General features: G+C 36.1%; 1 protein-coding gene, 1 long non-coding RNA gene and 1 other non-coding gene across 3 annotated transcripts in view; 1 reads left to right on the forward strand and 2 right to left on the reverse strand.

The window, feature by feature from the left end:
- Positions 1-16,180, reverse strand: part of LOC124184583 — a 104,168-nt gene extending 87,988 nt beyond the window's left edge. The window contains exons 1-2 of the long non-coding RNA XR_006871217.1: positions 16,055-16,180; positions 15,446-15,533 (exon numbers count right to left, since the gene is read on the reverse strand). This is a non-coding gene — a long non-coding RNA (uncharacterized LOC124184583). The remainder of the gene's footprint in view (positions 1-15,445; positions 15,534-16,054) is intronic.
- Trnar-ucu lies at positions 7,586-7,658 on the reverse strand. The gene has a single exon. It is a non-coding gene; the product is annotated as a tRNA-Arg (tRNA).
- LOC124184575 (calpain-D-like) lies at positions 8,145-23,096 on the forward strand. The gene is made up of 11 exons (XM_046574440.1): positions 8,145-8,830; positions 9,319-9,710; positions 10,777-12,149; positions 12,240-12,473; positions 12,625-13,017; positions 13,303-13,604; positions 13,910-13,946; positions 14,079-14,404; positions 14,604-14,946; positions 15,110-15,288; positions 15,351-23,096. Exons 1-11 carry the CDS (start codon positions 8,511-8,513, stop codon positions 15,529-15,531), a joined length of 4,080 nt encoding a protein of 1,359 aa, XP_046430396.1. The 5' UTR covers positions 8,145-8,510; the 3' UTR covers positions 15,532-23,096.
- Positions 23,097-24,207: the final 1,111 nt, after the last annotated feature.

Below are 24,207 nucleotides of genomic sequence, written 5' to 3' on the forward strand. Positions count from 1 at the left end.
CAAACAAAGATTTCATTTTATCATCTGAGATTCTGAATACCGGTGTTTGTAAGATCAGGCTTCGCTGTGAAATTATAATCAAAAGCTCAATATGGCTCGACGAGAAAACGATCAGAGGACATATGTGGGTGTATAGCGTGATGTAACGATGCAAAAACATCTACAACTGTTGTTGAAAGACGTTTAAAAAAGCAGCAATCACGTTCGTGTAACCCTGACTAACAATGAGCAAGAGGAGACGTAGCTACAGTGAGAACGGATCGCGTTCTTCGCCATAAATATTGACACTGAGATTTTCCTTAGTTTAGCTTGAAAGGAAGTGTAATTAGCATAATAAGCACAAAAGCGGAAGTCTCCAAGCCGCTTCGACCGATATCGTTTACGTTTCTCGGCGCCTGTCAGGCGTTTTAATTACTTCCGCGCAGTCCCCGATGGAATAAAACCTAAACCAGAACTGAGCGCGCTTCTCATCTTGCGCCTAATTTTTAAATGGAGTGAAATCTCGAAGCGGCATAGATACGACAAGGAATAAGACGATTCCATTGGCTGCTGACGTGGCATATCCCATCGATCAGTAAAAATCTTGACTTCATACTGTATTACTGCTGAGACAAATTCAAGTTGCAAATTGAAAAAAATAGCTGGAACGCAACGGATTTTGTTTCTTTGTTTCATGCTCCATTCTGCGGTCGCAAACGAACTGACACAAAAACAATAACTGATAACTCGCTGTAATTGCACCAAATTATACCGCTCGTCTACGTAACGTGTTTTTCAAAGTATAAGAGGCGTAAACGTTTCGTAGCTATTGGAAAATATGCAGAATTTTTATTCTATCCCTGACCAAATCACACTGAATCGGAAGTTTGATTATGCATTTTAACCTCATTGACCTCGTACGCCAAATCTGTTTTTGATATCGTGGTAAATGTTTGAAATATAATAAAATGAAAAACGTTGCAGGATTTTTTCAGCTGGAGTAAGTAGCCACGGTCACAAAGCTGTTGACCTGAGCAAGCACTTGACCTGATGATCGAATTTATTATTTGTATACCTTACGTATAAGAGTACGGAGCTTGTAATAATGTTCGAACATGCATTAGCAATATTTTCTAACTGATAACGAAATAATTACTGCGCAGTGCGCAGAACATTCGTGAAGAGAATAAAAAGATTTATCGTTCAAATCACGTTTTTACGATAGCCTTTTACTGACGCACTGAACTTATCGTGTTCCGCTGACCTGTGAATTACATTCGGCTAAGGGGGCGTTCTGGTTGATTTCGACGTTGACGCATACGTCTCCAAATACCGAAGCCCGCGTATCTTAATCGTGAAAAAGGGCTTAACAGTCCAATTCTGTAGACAATTTAGAAGTAAAACATTCCAACACATTTTTATTTGACGTAGAAATAACGAAGCGAGATGAATTCTACGAATTTACTATTGCGATTTCGTAAAATCCATGCCATTTCTTTGTTTCAGCGTCAAATGAAAACGTATCGGAGTATTTTCCACGGGAAACGAAAGAAGCTGATATTCTGTTTCATAAGCTAGAGCATTTTTTATGCTCCTATAAAATATAGCGGTATAAAAACATTATTAACTTGGCATATGGCACAAACCATTAACGCCAGGGAATGCTCTTCAAAGCCTTGACGTTAGATGGGCAAAGCGGATGCACCCTGACCTATAAGAATTGTGATATATTACCAAATATATCTACATTAAGTGTTATAACCTTTCACGATGGCTCCAACTCACGGATTATTCCAAAAAAGGAAATATTACGGGGATAGTCGAAATACACGATGAAGTTCGCGACAATTCAGCTACGTAAAGTCACAGAAAGTGTATCTTAATACTGTACGAAAATAAAAATCTACTCGTGATTTTCTGTCCTCGATTTCAACATATTTCTGTTTTCCGAGATCAAAGTTTTCGTTATTTGGGTCTCTTGCGTTAATTGCACGTCAATCCTAGCCCGTGATTTTTAATTCTGCGAAATTTTGCTGTAAAAATATTTTTTTACATTCAAAAAGAACACTGCAAAAGCACATATACCGGAATTGTACATTACGGTTCGTCTGAATTTCAGTTCACTTTAACCTCGGTATTTCGATGATCTTGATAAGAATTATTATACTGCGTTAGGTGAACTTGAAATTACGAGTCAAACGAATATGGAAATGACATAAGCGTTCTACCGGAATAACAAAAAAAATCATCAAATATATGAGTTGGTCAAATTTTTTCCGGTTGACAAATATCTCATCACACCCCATAACAACGATTAGTCATAACACGGATAAAAATGTAACATTTACCGAGTATTAATTATAGCTAACAATGTAATTAGTTGTCACAATTTCACTAGAAAATTACGAAGAAACGAAGATTGTATCAGCATGTAACTTTGACACTACACTCAAGGCGAGGCATAATCTCAACTTCGTAGAGACGTGACCAAGCTGAATTTCCCCTGTAATAAAACGAGGGGTGGCGTTTTGCCAATGCCTACCAAGAACCGAGAGACGTGCGAAAGACAAATGTAGAGCTGTACAAAAATTCTGGCTAACAGAGGACGAGTTATGATCCGTGCTTTTACGATGATCCCTGTAACCAATCTGTCTGTTGATTCCAACTAATGTAAGATAACCCAATTATACTTTTATAAATATATATTCTCGTATGTTAGTAAGGTGTTGACCGACTTGAAGTTAAACCAATTTCCAAGAAGCTCCAGACAAGCTGTTGTTGTTATTCCGAGTAACACATTTATCACGTGTCTTGCGCAAATTAAACAAATTTTTGTTCAACTGCTGCCGAGAAAAAGCGGTGATAAAATATTCACCGTTACATTGTTAGCAGATTTTATTCAGAAATTCGTGGTAAAAAAGATAAATGAAGCCTTTAGCCTTTGGCCCACGATATGAACAATAGAGAAAAGACGGTTCAAAAATCTTGAGTGACCTTAAACAATTTTACGTAATTCATAGACAGACTCTTGCCTTGAAATTAACATTCACGGACGTTCTAACAATAAGCGAATAATGAACGGTTAGATTGTCATGGACTGAACTTTTAGCAACGGTTTTCTTTATTTTTACATACTATGTATCTACGTGAACTACTCCAGCCAACTATGTCAAGGATTAACTTTGAAATTTGCATTGAACCGAATGAGCTTATCTGCGCTTCGGTATGGCTGTCTGTACCTGCACGCGCCTCAATCTAAGCACGTTAAAATCTTAAACTCCCATCCCAACACTGTGCGACTATTCCTTCGGATTGTACAAACAAAAAACCGTGCAAAATTTGACCTCCGGCAGTTATTTTTACAATTTTTCAAAGAAAGCGACAGGACCTAAAAGTTAACTTGTAATAGAAATTACTATGGTCAAGAACAAAGTGTGAAGAATTTGTTTGTTTTCTTTAGGCAAACGACAAGTGTGAACAAATAGTGGCTTTACATCGGAAGCTAAAAAAATACTTTTTAACATGTCGGACCAATTGATAGCAGAAGCGTCGGGATCAATATTTATAATATTACATAATGCTGGAAACTCGAAATTACCCGTAAAAATGCGCCACGTATCACGTGCATATTCGTAAATTTAACCAACATCGCCCTCTAAATAAAATCGTCCAAATATAGCGAGTACATAATATGACTGTATAAGGTTAGAATGGTATACCATCACAAATCATTCTGACCTAATAAGTTTCAATCAAGATTCCGTAAGATTAGTTTGATGGGAATTTTTTTTCTTCTAACAGCGTGTAGACAAAGTTCGATAATTGGTAGGTAGGTAGAATAGATGAAGCAATAATTCCGAAATAGTTAACGAGGTTTGTTTCAGCGCTGTGCGATTAATCGATTAATCATTATTGCGACTAAACGATTAATCGACGATTTCGGTTAGTCGTTTTTTCGATTAATCGATTGATCGAAGTTGCCTAGCAACTCGCAACTCATTATTTACGTTCAAAATATACTCGGTTCTGATCGACGTATACAGAATCACGAGTCGTATACCTATACAGAATAAATAGAACAGAAGTTCGATTAATCGATTAATCGAAAAACCAATAAACCGACAACGCACAGCACTGGTTTATTTCAAGACTTTCATTTCTGGTGAACCGTGAGCGAGAGTGTACTACTAATGACTACTACTTAACAATATCAAAATTATTTCGATGGATTAAAATGAAACCGTAATTCCTTATGAAATCCTGTACGAAAGTGTAAACTAACTAACTTCATCCTTCGGTCTACATCGCAATACATATATGGAGTAAGCTCCGAGATAAATTCAAAGTCTCGTCAGCGACGCCTTCTTCTCTCCAAGAACGACTTTATCCTATTCCGATCAAGGGCCTATTGCCAGTCAATTCTCAGGCCGGTTAGTGGCATGCTGTGTATTTCTTTCAATGTAAACCAGCTGCCGCGTCTGGGAATTACTTCATTCAATCAATCAACTGTTACAGATACCGTTGAGATTATCGTGTCAGAAAAGTTACGAGACTCGCTGTACTCGATATGTTTCTCTGATCAGATCTACGATCGTGCCAACGATGAATGGAAGCTGCCGAAGACGTTGTAACACCATCGTCCAAATACAAGTGCTTGTACATTGTACCAGACACAATACTTTCCGGTTTCCACTTAGTCCCCCCCTCAACCCCAGTGAATGGTAATTAACTGTGGTAACCGAACGCCTGGTACAGTCGCCACGCAGTCTGCTGACTAGTCGCCGGACTTGTACTTGGGATAGTCTAGAGTTAAGAAAAGATTCCGAATACGCCTTGGCCGTCGTCCAATGCCGACAGATAGCGCCAACTCGCTGCATCCAGTTTCCAAGGATTTTCCAACGTCCGTTGCACGTGTTGAATTATTCATTCATAATTGAACAGCGTGTGTTACGGGATGAAAATTGTCTTGGGTATAGGAAACTATATGTTTTATAGATCAATTTACATCGATGTATAATCAACAGGTTGCGATGTCGTGTACGATGAATAGTAAAACGTTGCGTTATCGTGTATAAACGAATATGTTCAAGACTAACATTAAGTAGAATCGCATGAATTCGTTAACCGACGAATGGAGAACGTACAGCTGATTCAATCACGTTGGAATTATTTTTTTTTTATGAATTACATTTTCGAAGAAAACTCATCGTCAGACCTTCTCGGACACGATACAATTTATTAATCGTCAACCACGAATGATACTTACACGGGAATCAGTTGGAAGTTGCGATAGGAGCCACCATTTCACAATGAAATGACTGCTTGTATTTTTGAAGGTCTGACTAATAATAATTGTAAGAGAGAACTTTATCATGTGAACAGATGATATCTTGGCAAAAATGTTTAAATTTTAATCGAAAATCTTAACTATCCACAATAAAGACTTTTTTTGGGAATAACTCCGTTAATTGAAATTATTGTTAAAAATTTCCCATTTTGCCAGCACATAATTAAAAGCAAACCAATGATTGACTTGGAATGCTACGACAACCAAGTAAATTAATTAGTATTAACGTTGATTTGTTAATCATGAATAGATTTCCAACTGCTCGTTGACTTTCAGCACGCCTGAATCTTTGTTTATAGGTACCTATATGTAATGACCTTTCTCAATAGTTAATACGGAATGTAGTTTTTCAAAAAAAAAAAAAAAAAAACTAATCACAACATACATAAATCTAAGATTTTCGCCATTTATCAAAGTTAATTCACACCGACCTTCTCAAGTCTTTCATTTAGTTTTATTGACGAAATTTTGATCACTTGTATCTCGGAAGTAAGTACATTATACGCACGAGCATGTATAGTCCACTACGTATAAAAAGTCAAAAGAACGCGCTGAAAGAGACCTCGTTTAATTACGGTCTATATTTTCGGTTTTGGTGGTTGTCGAGTATATACAAGACACTTGAAAGTCACCGGGCGAGGGACACGTTTAAGGGGGTTGGAACGCGATCCCTCTCCAAGTTTAACAAACAAAAGTCGTCGACTTAGCTATAAATAAACGGCACAGTACGCCACTCGCTTCAAATCCCCAAAGTACGATTCAGAAGGTTGTTAAAACTTTTGGTGCCCGCTGTTAAAAGAAAACGACGACATAGCAGCCGTACCAGCGTTTTCTATTTATATGTGAAAAGGGGCAATTATGTTGCATGGGACAATCTCCAAAAGCCAAAGGAAATAACTAATAATATTTCGAAATTACATTGCGTCTCGCAAATCTCATATTTCAAATTGACCTATAAAAATATTTTCCTGCAACACCCTCACATATTCAAAACTTTATTTAGTTTTTAGTATTATTATTATGTTGTTATTCGTGGTTTTGTAATCAATTTCATATCTATTTGCGTTTAAAGTTTCTACATTATTCGTCGCATCGCGAGCAATGAATCGTGAAAGTGCAATTTCAGGAGCAAGATAAATACGATTCTACGACCCGTTCCATGTTTCATTGTCAGACTGTCATGTGACAGCAGTGAATGTTTACTTGGAGAGCTGCAATTTTTAAATTGGTGCACAAGCATCCTCTTTTTCGTAACACAATTTTTTAGCAATCAGAGCTGTCGCAAGATAACAAATTTACGCGAGTATAGTAACGTGACGCAAATCTACCCGCACAACATTAAGCTGTTTTCAGGCGTTCTTTGACAAGCGACCGACGCGCTAGGAATAGTGACCAAGTATACACTGCGGTAAACTGGGTTGCCTATCTTACGGTTGAAAAAACTTCCAACTTTCTTCAGCACACTACGAATAAATTTTGTGATGAATTAAAAAAAATGTAACCGTAGATACTTGAAACTGATAGAAAATCTAACTATTTCATTCTCAGAATCACTAATCTCTAAACAAAAAGTAGGAACGGCTGGAAAAAATAAATCTTACGTTTTTCGTTGTCTCCTACAAAGAACACCAGTTTGCTATCTCACTTCTAATTCATTGCAACTCGTACATGTTGTAGAACATTGAAAACTGAAAATACCTAATTTTTTTTTTCTTGGCGGCGGAAAAACGATCTAAAGGGGTGAAAACGATCCCTAAATATGTGCACCCAATGGGGTAATTTCTATATGCGCTTGATATATTTTAATGGAACCAATGCTGAAATATCGAGCGTATATGGGAATGAAACATTTCAGCGTTTGTTTCATAGAAATACATCAAGCGCTTCCATCCGAAACTGAGAAACCATCCCATAGAGTGCCCATCTTTGGAAATAATTTTCACCCCTTTAAACCGTTTTTCCCTGATAAAAGCAAAATACGTGTGTTTTAGTTTACAATGTTCTACAACATGCGTGAGTTGCAACGAAGTCGGAGGGGGACGGCAAAGTGATGTTCCTTATTGGTAAAGTCGGAAAAAAAATAAATATTGATTCAGTCCTCACAATTTTTATGATTTTTACTCGAAATAAAAATAACGGGTCATTGAGGGTGAATTTTAACTCGAGTTTAAGCGATCCTGTCAGATTTGGCTGGATCTATGCTAATTAATTTAGGGGTGGAAAAGAACAAGTAGTCCAAAAAAAAGGCGTGAACCTTGTCATCCCTGGTGGGGATCGAACCCACGACCTTTGGATTAGAAGTCCAACGCGCTATCCTCTGCGCCACAGGGACTCGACAACAACCCAGATCTCCGCGCGTTAATATTTTGTACCTAGTTTTTTAATCCAAGGTGGCAGCATCAGTATGTCTCTCCTGTGACGTCACTTGCTAACGTATCGCGCGGTCAAGAACCCTGCTCACTCAACTTTCGAAGACAATGTAAAAGATACCGTATCGCGTGATTTAGAAACGAAAAATTTCTATTAATTTTTGATTATAATTATTGGATCAACACGTCTGTACGTATGTTAACTGACGTGCACAAAGTCCGTATCAGAAATAGTTCATCGACGATTTTTGTACATAGCTGCAACATCCCAATAAAAATCGTTCGGAATGCTTCAACTGCATCCAAATGAAAACACAGAAATTTTCAAAAAGTACATTACTCTCCGTCATCGGCGGGACGATATTAGAAAATTTGTTGTACGACGGAGTGATGGGTGGTAATAAACTTTGTACGTACGCTCCTGCGCTGAGGATCGCAGTAAGTCAACACCGCGGAAAGCGCGAAGAAACGTGAAAAAATCGAAACCTCTGTCCGTGCACGGTGTGTGGGATGATAAACGTTGTTGCTACGCGGTTGAGATGTTGAAATTCGGTTAAAAAAAATGAATTATAGATCGCGCGAGGTTATAGTTACTAGGATATTAAGTGATAACGGTAAAAGAAGGGACGGTGTTTGACAAGTGAGAATTCGGGATGCGAGCAGCGGTCTGATAAACATGGCCGCTCGAAAACATATGACAAAGGATAAAGCGCTGCGCTGCTTTTCTAGGACGAACAAAATACCGACATTTGATTGTTGAAAAATTGTCAGATTTCGAATTCAGGATAGTAAAGAGCCATGAATACGAATGGAGAATGGGGTCAATCGCTTCGGTGCTACAGTGGCATTGTTCAAAGTGTTCTCTCATAAACCCGACCGAGAGCACGAGCTGCGCCAGGTGCGGGGAACCTCGTAGGGTATACGATAATAAAACAAATCCCGAAACATCATCCCCGAGCAGTACAAATGTCTGTGAAAAAAATAATCCCGATTCCGCGAACTCTACGCCTCCAACACCGCCACCACGACTCAATTTTACGAATCAGTTAAAATGCTACATACCAAAAACTAGCTGCGTTTACCATCAAAAACCGTTCTCGTTCACCGTAAAAAATAACAACGTCGTTCCGTCTGGGTGAGCAATATTTATTTACTTTATTCTGACACTCGTCTCCATATTCATGCCTGGTACCATTCGACGTGTTTCAACTCAAAACCAGTCAAGTCTACCTAACATTGTACATACCCACGCAAATTACTTCAAGTGTAAACAAACGACGATCTATTATAAAAACCTACATCCAGTATGGAAACAAAGGAACTGAGAACAGTACTCTTATAAGTACGAAAAATCAATTTTTTCGTGTATCGGACTGAACCGTACAAAATTTTTTACATTTATCGCTAATCAACGAAACACTACAGCTGATAATCATTTGATTCGACTTAACGATACAACTTATCAGATAATACTAGGGTTCGTAGCTCGTTCGCTGTGTCTACGATTAAAAATATATTCTGTTCAGCTTACAATTTCAAAAAAACTTGCAAATTAATTTTACACGACTTTCTCAACTGACTGTACTCTACCTCTTTAACTCAAACATTTATTATTTTCGTTAGGAATGATCCCGGATCAAGAAGCTCGGATAAAATATCTCGGCGCAACTCTTGGTCTGGGAGGACGAGAATTGAATCTGTATCATTAAAACACGGTGTATCTCTACCTTTGTTACCTACTCGCTGGACTTGCATCAGATGTTTGCAACCAAACAGCCAAAGCTCAGTGGCCAAGTGTATCGCCTGTGGAACTATTTCCTTGCCCGCATCGAATCAGGAAGGTCATATTTGGACGCGGAAAGCGAGGAGACCCGAAGTTCGCAGACTTAAAAACCTTCACCTCAATGATGACGAGGATCCAGCTAAAAGTTCGTCTTCGGGACTAGAAGATGGTGTTTTAAATGTGGAATTCAACGCAACATCAACTCCTTCCAATCTCGATAAAACCAATAAAGGTAAACAAATACGGTGACATTGCTTACAAGAGTAGATCCCGGTAATAAATTTTTGTTTGAAATTTCCATAGTTTTTGTATAATACTGTAAGAAATTTCTATTTTTAGAAAAAATTTATTTCTTTCTCATAAATCTCTGCACTACCTTTAAAAATTCTTCTCCCACATGTAATACAATATCACTTATCTTCTATGATGCAACTTCCTGAAATAAATCTTTGAAGCCCTTTCTTTCTCAAATATTTTCTCATTTTCTAGACAGTCAATGCTGCTGAGCTACTCGCATAGTGTTTCGGTGTGTTCATAAATAACAAAGACACGGGTAATAATCATGTCTGAAAATGTCAGAGCTTTAAAACCGAGGTTTCTCAGAATTCTTTAATTTTGGTTTAAAAAAAGGCAATTGACCTTTGGTATTAACTCCCAATTTTTATTTGACTGAAATCTAATTAGAAACTAAAATATGGAACATTCTAAACGAATTGATTTTTTTTATGCCGTTTTAAATGGCATGTGATAATATTTCAAACGAATCATTCAATTTGTTCCTCATTCCATCAGGTGAAAAATATACTTACAGGATATCTATCTTGATTTGTTCATGCACAAACTAAAATGATGTAAAGAGCATTTATGTAATGCTTCACTAATGGATTATAAAACAAAATTGATTGATCATGCACATAAAAACCTTAATATTTATGATAAATGTTACCATAACTTTAAGAAGAAACAATTGTAATCATGCTGTGTTTTTATCACAGCCAAGATGAAATATTTAATCACTATTCATTTATGGTAAAATCCCTCTCTGTAGTTTTGTAAGATTAATCGGTGTTCCCAGCCTTGCACTTTGAAACACCTCAGTGTGTCAAATTCTTTTTAGTACTTCACAATGAATCACTGACTGTGGTCGATTAGATTAACAATGTAGAGCTTGCATGTATCAATTAAACTTTCAAGAGACAAGAGATACATTATTCGGGGCTCTTGATTATTGCTAAAAAAGCAGTTGATTTTTCAAACTCTTTGAAGATATTCTTCTAGTAACTTTTTTCTTATCCTAGACATGGCCCAGCTGACCAGCCTCGGTCGTAGTGACAGAACAAGGTCCAACCGCGAAAGTTGGACGCTACCTCCCGTCGAAACCATGGATTCGCCCTCAATGGCCTACACGGACAACATAGATAATTCTCAGCGTTCACCAAAGCGTCACAGTCCCTCGGTGTACGAGCGTGTGAAATCTAAAGTGAGCCGTTCATTGTCGAATGGTTCTGTTGTTCAAAAGTTATCGGAGGCTGGGATCCAAAGACCAACTAGTCTTATAGTTTCGGAGGTGCAACAAGACAATGCCCTGTGGAGTTGCGACAACTGTACACTAGATAATGCACCTGGCTTGGAACAATGCGAGGCATGCGAAGCACCTAGGAGCTCTGCACCCTGTAGCGGCGTAGTTATAAGTGTACCGGCATGGGAGCCGAGAGCGCTTTCTTCTGCAGGCCTTCCGACATACCGGCGATCATTTTCGGAAGTTGACTCTGTCACTAATAATGTAATACAGAGAAAAACTGCAAACCGTCGTAGTTTAAATGACGAAGAACCTCCGGCTGTGCCACCACACTCTGTTGGGTTTAATTCAAAACCAAAGTATTCATACATAGGGATATCTGATCCAGAAACTCCCCCACCACTGCCAAGAAAACAGAATAGCAAATTGGGCATCACGGCTGCAAAAACACTCACTGAGTCAATAAGTTCGGCTGGTGAGGCAGCAGAGGCTGGGCCTCTAAAGCGTATGTGGACTTGCCGAAAATGTTCCTATGCCTACAACCCTCTTTGGTCAACTGGATGTGATATCTGCTCTTCTTCAAGATCACCTCCGTCTCTGGCTCAACCAAGTTTAATTACAGTAACTAAAGACGGAGCAAGTTGTAGATCACAGGCCTCGTCTCCCATCATTGTTTCACGAGACAGCGTAAGGTATACTCCGCCAAAATCGGCGACCTTAGCAACAGCGGAGGCTGATCTAGACGATCTAATCGAACTTCCATCGCCTGCCTGGACTTGTAAAAAATGTACGTTACTAAATGCTGCTACAAGAACAACGTGTGAAGCCTGTGCCGGGTCAAAACTGAGAAGCGTCAGTCATCTCGATGACCCAACGTTAAGAAAGGGGGAGAGCTGGGTGTGTCCATCATGCACTTTACGGAACCCATTAACTGCACAAAGCTGTAATGCCTGCAAAACCTTTGCTGATTTCCTCGAAGTCCCAAGGGATAACAGAGTCTCAGGACAAAGAAGTCCCAGTCCCAGGCTGACGTGTCCACCTTCGGCAAGCTCAAGAGCAGTTACACCTAGGCACAGGAATTCAGTTCGTAGAAACGGATCTGGAGTGGGAGATAAGAGGCAATCTAGGACCAAAGAAATTACCCACGCACAGGTATGAATTTAGTAATCCTATCTTTGATACCATGTTACTGCAAATCAACCGAAATGGTATTTAATATCCTAAAATGATTATTTGTTTTAGTGGCAATGCAAATTGTGCACTTTTGAGAACAAAAGTACGAACGGAAGTTGCGAAATGTGCCAAAGTTCAAAGACTCTGTCTCAAATTCCTGGGGACAGGCTTAGGCTCGGCGAACCTGGAACTAGTACTCTGAGAATTCAAAGACAGGAAAGTGTTGTTATGGAAAATTTACGCCAAATTGAAGAGAGAGAAGCCTTAGAAAAATGGGAAAGAATCGTTCGTTACTGTAAAGAGGTGAATGAAATTGTATATTTTACGGTTCTCACAAGAATCAACAAAAGTTAGTCTTTACATGGTATTTGGGAATACTAAAACAATTCGAACTATCATGAATCTTGCAATAGTGTCACGAAATTTTACTCTACCTTTCGGTTTTTGATTACAGACAAACGAACCGTTTGTCGACGACTCTTTTCCCCCAGCTCCAAAATCATTGTACTACAATCCTGCGGAAACGAAAGATAACCATGTGGTCCAGTGGAGAAGACCGCATCAAATAAATGTTGACTCAAGTGTCGATTCCAAGTTGCCCTGGGCAGTCTTTAGGACACCCTTACCTTCCGATATTTCTCAAGGTGTTTTAGGAAATTGTTGGCTTCTATCCGCGCTAGCAGTACTTGCCGAAAGTGACGAATTGGTGAGAAGAGTGTTAGTTATGAAAGAAACTTGTCCCGAAGGGGCGTACCAAGTCAGATTGTGCAAGGATGGAAAATGGACCACCGTACTTGTTGACGATCTACTTCCCTGTGATAAAAGAGGACATCTTGTTTACTCTCAGGTTGGTGTAGTCAGGTGAAAAAGTCACTCTTTAGAATGTGATGAATGAAATTTTCATAAGGTGATCACTCAGCTAACATTTTTAGTGTTATTTGTGTGGTACACGTTAAGCAACACACTGAAATATACGTGACTTCTAATAGTAACTATTGAAAAAATATTCTTATATATTCTCTTGTACACTTCCATTTCACCTTTGCGACCCATGAGTTTGATTAATATTGATAACTTGAAAGCCAAACTTTTTGACAACGAAAACGAATTAACAATGCACTTATAACAATAGGCGAAGAGAAAACAATTATGGGTACCACTGATCGAGAAAGCAGTAGCTAAAATCCATGGATGTTATGAAGCACTGGTTTCTGGTCGAGCTATCGAAGGACTAGCTACCCTCACGGGTGCTCCTTGTGAAAGTGTACCACTACAGCCTTCCGCTTTACCAAGTGAAGATGAATTAGATAAAGATTTAATTTGGGCACAGCTTTTGTCTTCAAGACAAGCTATGTTCTTAATGGGTGCTAGCTGCGGAGGAGGCAATATGAAAGTTGACGAAGAAGAATATCAACGGAAAGGACTTCGTCCAAGGTATTTATTAGTATCTTCTGATAACTTATATTAGTGCTTCTGTTTAACTTTTGTTCTTCTGTTGTCGCTTTTGTCCTCATTTTATAAACTCTTTTCCACTGACCTCTTAACATTGGAAATTTTGAATAGTGACTTTGTGAGATTATAGTGTACATCATGAGAAGTCACAGCTCTCATTAAAACAAAGAACATTTCTTTTAAATTAACGACAGTATAAGAACACTTTACAGTGTACTTAGATATTCCCTGTATTATGTGCCATCAGTAATTACAGATATAATGCTGTCATTTATTTTTCTTTCCAGGCACGCATACTCAGTGTTGGATGTAAGGGACGTACAAGTAAGTTCGTAGCAAATAACGATGGTGCTACTTATCATATAGAATAACTACAACATTCCACATTTATATTGTTGTAAAACCATTAATTATTGATTCCACAATTTAAAGTTAACTTTGAAATATGTGTTAAAGGGAATAAGATTGCTACGATTGCGCAATCCTTGGGGCCACTACAGTTGGAAAGGAGATTGGTCTGATGATAGTCCGATCTGGACGGCGCAACTCCGAGAGATGCTTATGCCTCATGGCGCATCAGATGGTGTATTTTGGATATCATTTGATGACGTTTTGAAGTACTTTGATTGCATTGACATCTGCAAAACGAGAGTTGGATGGAGCGAAGTTCGTTTAAGGGGTACTCTACCACCTTTGTCGTCATTGAGACATTTATCATGCGTCTTGCTAACTGTACTAGAACCTACCGAGACGGAATTTACGTTATTTCAAGAGGGTCAAAGGTATAAAGACAGTCTAGACGATTTGAATTCAGTTCAGGGGTCCTTAGTCTATAGCAGTTATATTTTCTAGTTTTTGGAACGAATATATAAACAAATAAGATATTTGTAGTACCTATTTAAAAATGCGCGTTGGGACCTAATCCTTTGAAAAGATTTAAAGATTTTATAATCTAACAAATCATTTTCCCGTTAAAACTAGGAATTCGGAAAAATCTCAGCGTTCTCAATTGGATCTATGCGTAGTGGTTTTTCGGACCCGGTCGCCAGCAGCACCAGAAGTTGGTCGGCTGGTAGAGCACAGCAAACGTCAAGTTCGTGGCTTTGTCGGTTGTCATAAAATGCTGGAAAGGGACCTGTACATTGTGGTGTGCCTTGCTTTTAACCACTGGCACACAGGTATGGAAGATACATCAAGTTATCCGGAATATGTACTTGCAATTCACAGTTCGAAGAGACTGTTGGTCGAACAAATTTCACCACCCGCATTCGTATTGGCTGATGCTATCATCAGCTTGACATTAGCCAAAGGTCAACGGCATGAGGTGAGCCTTCGCAAATACCACTGATTTGTGGAGTACTTCAGAGAGTGCTCTCAAATTTGCAAACTTTTTTCACACAGTTAGAATATCCTATTCTGTTACATTACAGAACAGGTAATTTGTTAGAGAAAATATGATAGTATTCAAACGTGACCTAATCTTCCAGGGTAGAGAAGGCATGACGGCCTATTACTTGACGAAAGGTTGGGCAGGTTTAGTCGTAATGGTTGAAAATCGTCACGTGAACAAATGGATACACGTAAAATGTGATTGTCACGAAAGTTATAATGTTGTGTCTACCAGAGGGCAACTCAGAACAGCTGACAGCGTACCTCCGTTGCACAGGTAAGCGAAAAAACAGTTCAAAGCTGTACCATGATATTTCAACTCTCGCCTTACTCTTGCAGGCAGGTCATCATTGTCTTAACACAACTAGAAGGCAGTGGCGGTTTTTCAATAGCTCACCGACTTACGCATAGATTAGCCAATAGTGGAAACTTACATGACTGGGGTCCGCCAGATACTCAACACTGTCCACCCATAGACACTCAAGTCGAAGGTCTACATAGTCCTCGTTTGATAACGTGAACCTGTAAAACCACAAAATGCAGTTTTAGCATTTAACGTGAAAATTGTGATTGTGAATCTTGATGTGCGAACTAATGTATTTCTAGAGCCTAAGGATCTTCCTGGGAAAAAAATTAAACTTCCGATTGAAACCATTGCTTTATATCGGGAGTGTGCAGATACACAAATCGTTTAGACCAACTTGGAGTATTTTCTTTCTCGCACAAACAAAATTGTAAATTTCAACAGAATTTAAACATTGTTGAGATTCGTATGCAGTATAAACAATTAATTTCCCATATACACGGTATTCTCTGCTGTTCGAGTCTCCATTGAAATAAAACTGGTTGAAAATTATTACTTGAAAAGTTCAAACTGAAGACGTTATATTACATACTGTTATTCAGTATCGGTATAAATCTGCTTACACATAACGTTCTGCACTTTCCCTTGGCAGGGTATATTTTTTAAAAACTAGGATGTGCTTTGAGAAGTTCTATATTTGCATCAAAAGCAAGCATACTTGAATATGAGAGAGACATACTCGCTTGATAGATGGTTTCAACTATAACTCAGTGATTAATTTTGAAATAGTGAGTTGTAGTTCAAAATTCACCTCACACAACCCTATTCAGTATGTGGCCAAAATAAGTATAAAAGGCTAACAGACTGCTGCCATGTGCAGTTTCAGCTTGAGTCGCACTCCGAATGACTGTTAAGTATAGGTATAGTTAAATGGGTAATATAACGCTAATGCACTTATACTTCTTTGTTCAAGATAAATTGTATTCTAGTATCGGACGTCATCCGCTTACGTCATGATTGTGTATACTGCTAAAAAAGTATTCCAACTTGTATCGAGTTATTATCGTTCCTGCAAAACGTTCTACTATCTATGCGTGTATGTTCCCACTTCCGGAGCTCAGACCCATCAGATCAAAAAAATTGTTATCTGTTAATGCATAAGATCATGGCCATGTGGTTCTCAACTCGCCATATAAAATGACTTGATACTGATAGAAATATTTCGCATAAGTTCATAGACTTCTCTCTTACTGCATGTATATAATTATTCAAATAATATACAATTCACAAACATTTTCTTTCCATATGAATGATTTGGGAACATGAGCGTTACGTCCCCCATTTAATTAGACATGTATAAAACAGTTGTTCGTGAGATGGGAATACATCTAGGGCCTAAAAGCACCGTTGACAGCGCTCTATGCCTTATTGAACATACTCAATTGCTCTTCATACCTTTCTGAGTTTGCGTGAACATATGTCACCTTTGGGTCTAACAGAATCCATTTTTCAAAAAATTCTTTTATTATATTTGACATTTTGAAATGGTCGTTTTGCAACTACTTTTTGACACTTCAGCTGCATAATCGTTTGAAGACAGTAGGTTTATGACTTAGATGTGTTACAATATTACTTGCTGTACAATTCCAATGAAACACATATTATGCAATTTCTAATTATCAGACATTTATCTTCACAGAGTGTTCAATGATTTCATTCTGACTGGTTTCGAATGCTGTAAATTCGAACTGCATATACTTTGTTATTTGAATATATTCACGGAAAAAACCAAGGAAGTAGAGTATAACTGCTATATTATATCTTCCTTTGTTTACACGTACCATACTTTTTGTCACAAAATTGAACTTTAAGAAATATAAAGGAAAGGTACACAGTTGATCATGCACACTGTCAATGAAGATATGTATAGCTCGTTTGGTGGTGTATTGGGAAAACAATCCATTTTAGTTTCATGCAATCACACTGATGTTAATCATATTTTTATGCGGATATCACAGGCTTCAGATTTTTCGTAACAATATAAGTTATTTAATATTCCCCTCTTATATTTTAAACCTATCTCAAAAAAGCAAGGTATACTATTTGCACGCTTCGCTTCAAAAATCAACAAATGGAAATCGTAGGTAGTACAAAATGCAGCTTACAAACAGTTAGAAATCATTTTTGTGGATATGTAGAAAATCATAATGTTCTTTGAGATTAAGCCTGTTCGAAATTAATAACTGAAGCTGAACCCACAAATAACTCTGATTAGTTGATATGATTTTGAGATATGTAAGCTGTATATTGTACTTGTTTTCAATACTTGTTCAATCTCTGTTGATTGTTCTCAAATTTTTCGGGATGAACGTATATAGTATATGCGTACACAAATACACACACACACACGCACACTACCTTATAGTAACAAAAAAAAAAAGAAAGAAAGAAACAGGAACCGAAGGCTCTCAATGTCCCAATATGCTCAGTGCAAGACATGATACAATAACTAACAATATTAGTATATTACAATTTAAAGAAGTAAAAGTTTTAATATATTTTCCTCTTTGAAAGAGGTTGTTGTCCAGTTATTGACGTTCCATTTATTAAATTTTCAAAACGAAAACTTGAACATTATGTCTAAATTAGATACGTTTGGTAAATATGAGTGGGCCATAGATTGAATAAAACTAGAATTAAAAAGAAAAGAAACAAAAAATATTTAAGAAATAACACCGAATAAGGTAAAATTTTTTTGCTTGCCATATGAAGAATAATTATTTTCTCAATGATAATGTTTAAAATAAGACGTTACTCAGAGTAAAGACATAACATTAAATGGTACTGTATATGACTCTGTAGGCAAGAGTAGTGGAGTGTGATTAATGATTATTGTGTATATCTTTTTCGGAATTGCGTACAATTAAGTACTTTTTTCCATTGTTAAGAATCTCCCGTAGTGTACGGTTTTTTTAAATTAATTTGTAAGTTTAAATTTTTACTTGTGTGAATATTTAAATTCTTAAATCACAGACCGCAATCAGATTGTAGTTGTAACGCAGGATTTTAAACAATGTTTGCAACCAGGGTTGAAACATGAAACCTGAAAATTCAGCTAAATATCCAACTATAGGACTGTCTAAGATTTTTCCAAACATGAAGTTGACACCTTATTCTAGTCGATCTGAAAAAAAATGATCCTGTGAAATTAGATTGAACTAGAACTTAATAAGTCTTCTCAGCTATGAACCAAAAACTATCAGACTAAGATTTTGAATAATTGGGTCATCTGCAAAACTATTCCATTTGCGTACTAATCTTAATTAAACCCTATAACTAATATTTTTTTAAAGCAATTTCAGAATTCTTAATGCGATTCAATAAAACTTCTATGGCAAAAGCTTTTGACCCAATTCCGTTAAAATCATGCCGGAGAAGAGGCTTAAAAATAGATGATAATTTACATTGGATCAGAAAATTTCTCGATACTGAAGTGTCTGCGGTAATCTTAATTTATAATTTTCATTGGAGTTCACGATGAATTCAACACCAATGAAAATCGAATTATATTAAAATAAATACTAAAAAACAAAGACTAGGCTACCTTGTAACTGAAGTTAATCTTTATTTGATTTCGATTTTATAATATTGCCATGTTGTTATATGATAACAATTGACATTGAGCTTTGACATTGAAAATACTAGGTGCTAATATCTCAACACACATGTGAGGTTAATCCAACGACATCAAATAGAACTTTTCCTTGGGTTTAAAACGTTGAAAATATCGCAACCAACATGCGCAATTTTAATATTCAATACACTGGTGCAATATTATAATTATAATTTATGTATCAATCGTATTAATTATCAGACTCTCTAAAAATCTCGCACACCAGGAAAAGTTCAGACTTTCTAAAACACCTCGTAACAACCCTGACTGTCAAGTGCATTATGTAATTAGCTACTCATCACTGAGACTTGATTTGTTCTATTTCATAAGGGTAGCATGTATATTATTTGCTAAGAAAAATCATAAATACTGATCAGCTATTCTCGGTTCTTTTCACTATAAAAAATTATTGACTTTCAATGAGATATAAGAATTTTAACTTGGGCCAAATGATAAGAACTACTAAATAATTTTCAGACCACTTACTCGCCCTAATTACAAATTTTAATCTGTGATTTAATTATCAGGTATAACGCTGGCACAATACTCAATTCATGTGTTCTTCACAAGATGATATTATCAATGTCAGTGAAAATAACCATTCCCAGTTCAAAAGCTTCCCCCAGTTTATTCTTGCAGTAAGCAATGTGTGAATACATCTTTCCAGTAGATAAATACTGCGCGTTACTCCTTTCAACTCAAAATACAATAACGTAAAGTCATTACTAACATGCTGCAAATACGAATTAGAAAATATTCTACACAGCCCATTTCTTAATATGAAGCGACAGATAATTTAAATGTCACACGTGATTATTACACATTTGAAAAACTCTTTCTTTCCTTCATCTACATACCCAAATATTTTACATGCACCATGGTACATCTACAGTAGTTCGTGTAGTTTTAAATAGTTAGATTTTGAATTTACCTGTGCTTCACCCAAAAGAATATCATGTATCAATAAATGAATTGTGCACAACTCAATGGAATAGTAACAATGGCTTTGTTTTAACATAGTTACGAGAATTACACTACGTTATACATGGTATACTTAACTGTTACTAGGTATAAAAAAACTCGGTGAAAAAAATGTGCTTTGAGGTAATATTGTTTTCACCTCTGGATGCAAATACACTACGTTTATACTGAGTAGGCAAGCTTTGTTTCCAAAGCAAAAACAATTCTCAGTACCCCGTACACTTTTATAGTCCTAAGGTTTTGACCAAAAGGAAGTGATGATCTCTTTACTGACTGAAACTGCTTTAGAGCAGCTAAGTTTTCAATCATTAAACTGCTACATTTTTTTTCTGGAGTAAAAAACAGGATAGAAGTAACTATTTGACACAAGTAGACGGATCATTTTCTTCTTTCTTTTTATATGTGTATTAAAAAATAAGTGCAAAAAATATACTGTGCATAATTGTAGCAGTTACCTGTCGATAATCGTTCATATCGTGTTTTCTCTAATACAAAGATCAATGCAGAGATTGTTTTTTTTATAATTAGCTGGCAGGGACATGAACTCTTGAAATAGGATATCTCATGAAATCTCAAACAATCGTTCGGAACATTGATAGTCACGTGTTAATCTATAATGAAATAGCTTTCAAGTATATAATTTTCAGTTCACTTTTGGATATGCAGTCTTCAATAGGTTTGAAAAGGAAAGTATCAAACCATTTAATTAGACAAAAAATCGCAACTAATGAAATGACCATGTCAAAATTTTTATACAAATGAACAGCGTGCACATAACAACCTACCTTTGCACAACCAACTGTAGATTATTAAGATTAACGCAATTCGATCAATTTTCGTTATATCGATTTTCAATTTAGATTTCCTGCGTCTCGAATTACTCTTCCTCTTAGAGATAACACGATTGTTTAGAAATGGCTCCAAATAAATTACAGTAATAGTAGGAATAGTTTACAACCCGATACTTGATGTGAAAATCGTAAATTTTTACTCTGCGCAGTTATTCCAAACAATGTGAAAAAAGACACAGAAAAAAAAAATAAATAATGATAAGTAATATTATTATATAACTAAGCAATTTAAAGTATTGTAGATTTTTACCAGTAAATCTGTAGCTTGCAGTAGTTTCTGAATTGAGTGGCCTTCATTTTTGAAAAAAAAAAAAACAAAAAAATAACATTTAACAGTAAAAAAAAGTGTATCAAATAAACTGAGAAGTTAACTCTTAAGTGAAAACCATGCAGAGTTCACATATTGTTAGAGTCAAGACATTTTTAATGCTTTAATGTGAGTTGTATGAAAAATTTAGGTGGTTCCGTTTTATTTTGTTGTCTAATGTTCTTTTTTTTTTTCTTAGTTAATTAGCCAGCAGACTATAATTCACTTCAAATATTGCTAAACTGACCATTGGTGCCATATTAATCAATATTAACTATACTCTATTTCTGATAAATATATAGTTTCTAATAATTTTCCATAGCAGTTGTATTCTGTTGGGGTGCCATAGTTAGTACACGTCATATTTTGTTCTTTCTCAAGTCTAACTTACATGGAACGAAGTTGGCGAAACTTTCACAATGTAAAACACGAAGTTAAATGTTAATTTACGAAAATTTGAATAAATAGGTGGTTGGCAGGAAGCTAGAATCAGAACCACGGATGAGTGTAAATATCTATCTCGTATATTTACTTTATAACTGCTGTTATTGCACCATTTTTTAGCACTCCTGTAATTTCTATGTTTGAAATGAGTGAAACGAGATAGATGAAAAAATCGACCAAGGAATGAAATACACTTGCTATAATACCCAAAAAATTATATATGTACAAAATTCAATTTTGATACAGTGAATCTGCCAACTGCCAAGATATTAAGCATGCATCGAGTTATTTGACCCTGATTGCATGAATTTGAATTATATTTTAGACGAAATAAATTTGTAAATACGAAAGAATCTCATGTATTTAAAAAGGAACATTTTATTTTCCAGCAAAGTGCTTACTACGTTAAGTTAAGTTTTCTTTGCACGAGCTTAATTGTCGCTGTTTCAGCGTTAAACTATACAGTGACAAAGTGAATAATTATTTAATAAAATTAATATATATATATGTATATATGTGTATATATTAATATATATATACACATACATACTATATTTATTAAATAAATGCGTGATGGTAGCCTGAACTCAAAATTCTGAATTGGAATCAAATCGAAGTTTTGAAACTGTTTCAATTTTACCACAAGTTTCTAAATACGCAGGGTAGAATTGTTTTTGTTAGTTCAAAGATAGTGTGATCGACTTGAAGTAATATTGAAACAAAGCTGAAAACGGCATCAGAATTTTGTAGCCTCAGGTTCCATTGCAATATACTTAGGTATGTATTCTTAATATGTGAAAAAGTGTCTCACTGTATTTGTATCATAGATCACAATGTTAGGGTTGTCATTTCATGGTCACCGCGCAAATTATAATATCCATATAAAACTCTATAAGATGGTATCTCACCATACGATTTTAGTATATAATTTTTTATTTCTTTTAGTTAACCAAAGATGTTATACATTACTCTCTGTAATTGATCATGAATCATTGTACTGTACTGATATATTGTGTGCAATCATAATTTGTGAAACATTATAATTTTTACTTCGCTGGATGAAATCAATAAAAAATCCGCATTAGATACTCAATTTCTAAGATATTCCTGTTCCAATATCGAGTTTGGATTATGCGTCAAGATAAATTATTGAAGTAATAAAACTACAATAATTCCATCTCTCATGTGATATGAAATAAAACAAATAATTGCAAAACGGGAAAACGTACTTTCGGATCAAAAGGTACCAGTGTGTCTGTCGATGATACCAATTCTAACGATAATTAGAGTATGCACTGGGACCTATTTCTACTCAGAAGTTATCTGCATAGTCTGTATACCAATTTGTTGAGAGTATTTACTATCCCTTCAGCTTTGAGTAACATGTAGAATTATTAATTGTTGCATAAACGCGTTGCATATTGTATATCAAGTATTTACTGCCGTATTATTGAATAATATCAAAATTGTGTATTGCATTCATTTGTAACATGTAGACACGATCAATAACAAATTCAAATAATAATATACCTAATTATTGTACCGATAGATGATTTTCTTCTTTCACAAACTCACTATCAATAAGTGATTGAATTAAATCATATAATAAAAGTACGATCGAGAAGTCAAAAGTATGTAGAATAAAATTAAGCCTTCCCCTTTTGATCGAATCCTCATTATCACTGAATTATCGAGTAATCAACATACTTGAGCAATAGTATGTAATCCAATGTGCTAAAATAGCAATTCATCAGTGTTCAATAGAAAGGACGATCTATAAGTCTTGCATTATAGGAAAAATATGATCAAAATCGCATATCATTGATAAAGGGAAAATTTAACGACCGTTTCAAATGTATATATCATATATTGTGAGAACTGATAGTATAATTGCATACAATCTACCCTAAGATGGAACATGATCGACATTGTCAAAAAAGTGCTGAAATTTAACAGCAAATGTTTGAAAGAATAATATTTCTGTAAAGTTCCAGCAATACCATAATAAAAGTCGTATCTGAAACGCTCATCGATGTCAGCCCTCTCTAAAAATGGGTTCTTACTAAAATTCGAACAAATTTAGTCATTTTCAAAGAATAATGTCTTCATGAGATTTTGGCAAAAGTTTCGAGATCGTTCAAAGAAATAACTAATCTGCACAGAACATCTTGAACAAAAATTCATTTAAAACTGTTTATTTGCACAATCCGTACATGAAATTAAACGAATTAAAAAAATTCTAGTTTTTTAGCAAGGTTTCAGTCCAAATATCTATTTCGAAAACCGTTTGTTTCGAATGTGGCCGTGCTGAATCAAATACATTCGAATGAGATTAAATGAGATGCCAGATATTAGTGCTACTTGGCGTAAATACGAAATCTCTTTACGGCGTTCCGAAGGCGTGATCTAGGAACCCTATATTCTATAGTCACATACATTCATCATAAAATTATTTTATTTTGTTAGATATTAATGTATTCATGTAATCTTCAGCAGCAGATTTGATTTTCCACATGCAAACGTCAAACTTTCGTGAATACCGTGAATACTGTCTGCTAGATCGCCGCCGTTATTGTTTACCTCATCCTCACCGACGCATGAGGTCCCTGGCGGATTTCCGTCGTACTAAGACATAA

The sequence above is a fragment of the Neodiprion fabricii genome, chromosome 6 (genome assembly GCF_021155785.1).
Source record: "Neodiprion fabricii isolate iyNeoFabr1 chromosome 6, iyNeoFabr1.1, whole genome shotgun sequence".
In the NCBI taxonomy this organism is placed as follows: Eukaryota; Metazoa; Arthropoda; class Insecta; order Hymenoptera; family Diprionidae; genus Neodiprion; species Neodiprion fabricii.

Bases quoted from the DNA above. Each gene is read 5' to 3' on its own strand.
- LOC124184575 (XM_046574440.1), top strand. From the start codon at position 8,511: ATGGGGTCAATCGCTTCGGTGCTACAGTGGCATTGTTCAAAGTGTTCT. The intron at 9,711-10,776 runs GTAAACAAATAC...TTCTTATCCTAG, and splicing joins TCTCGATAAAACCAATAAAG to ACATGGCCCAGCTGACCAGC. The intron at 13,605-13,909 runs GTATTTATTAGT...TTTTCTTTCCAG, and splicing joins CGGAAAGGACTTCGTCCAAG to GCACGCATACTCAGTGTTGG.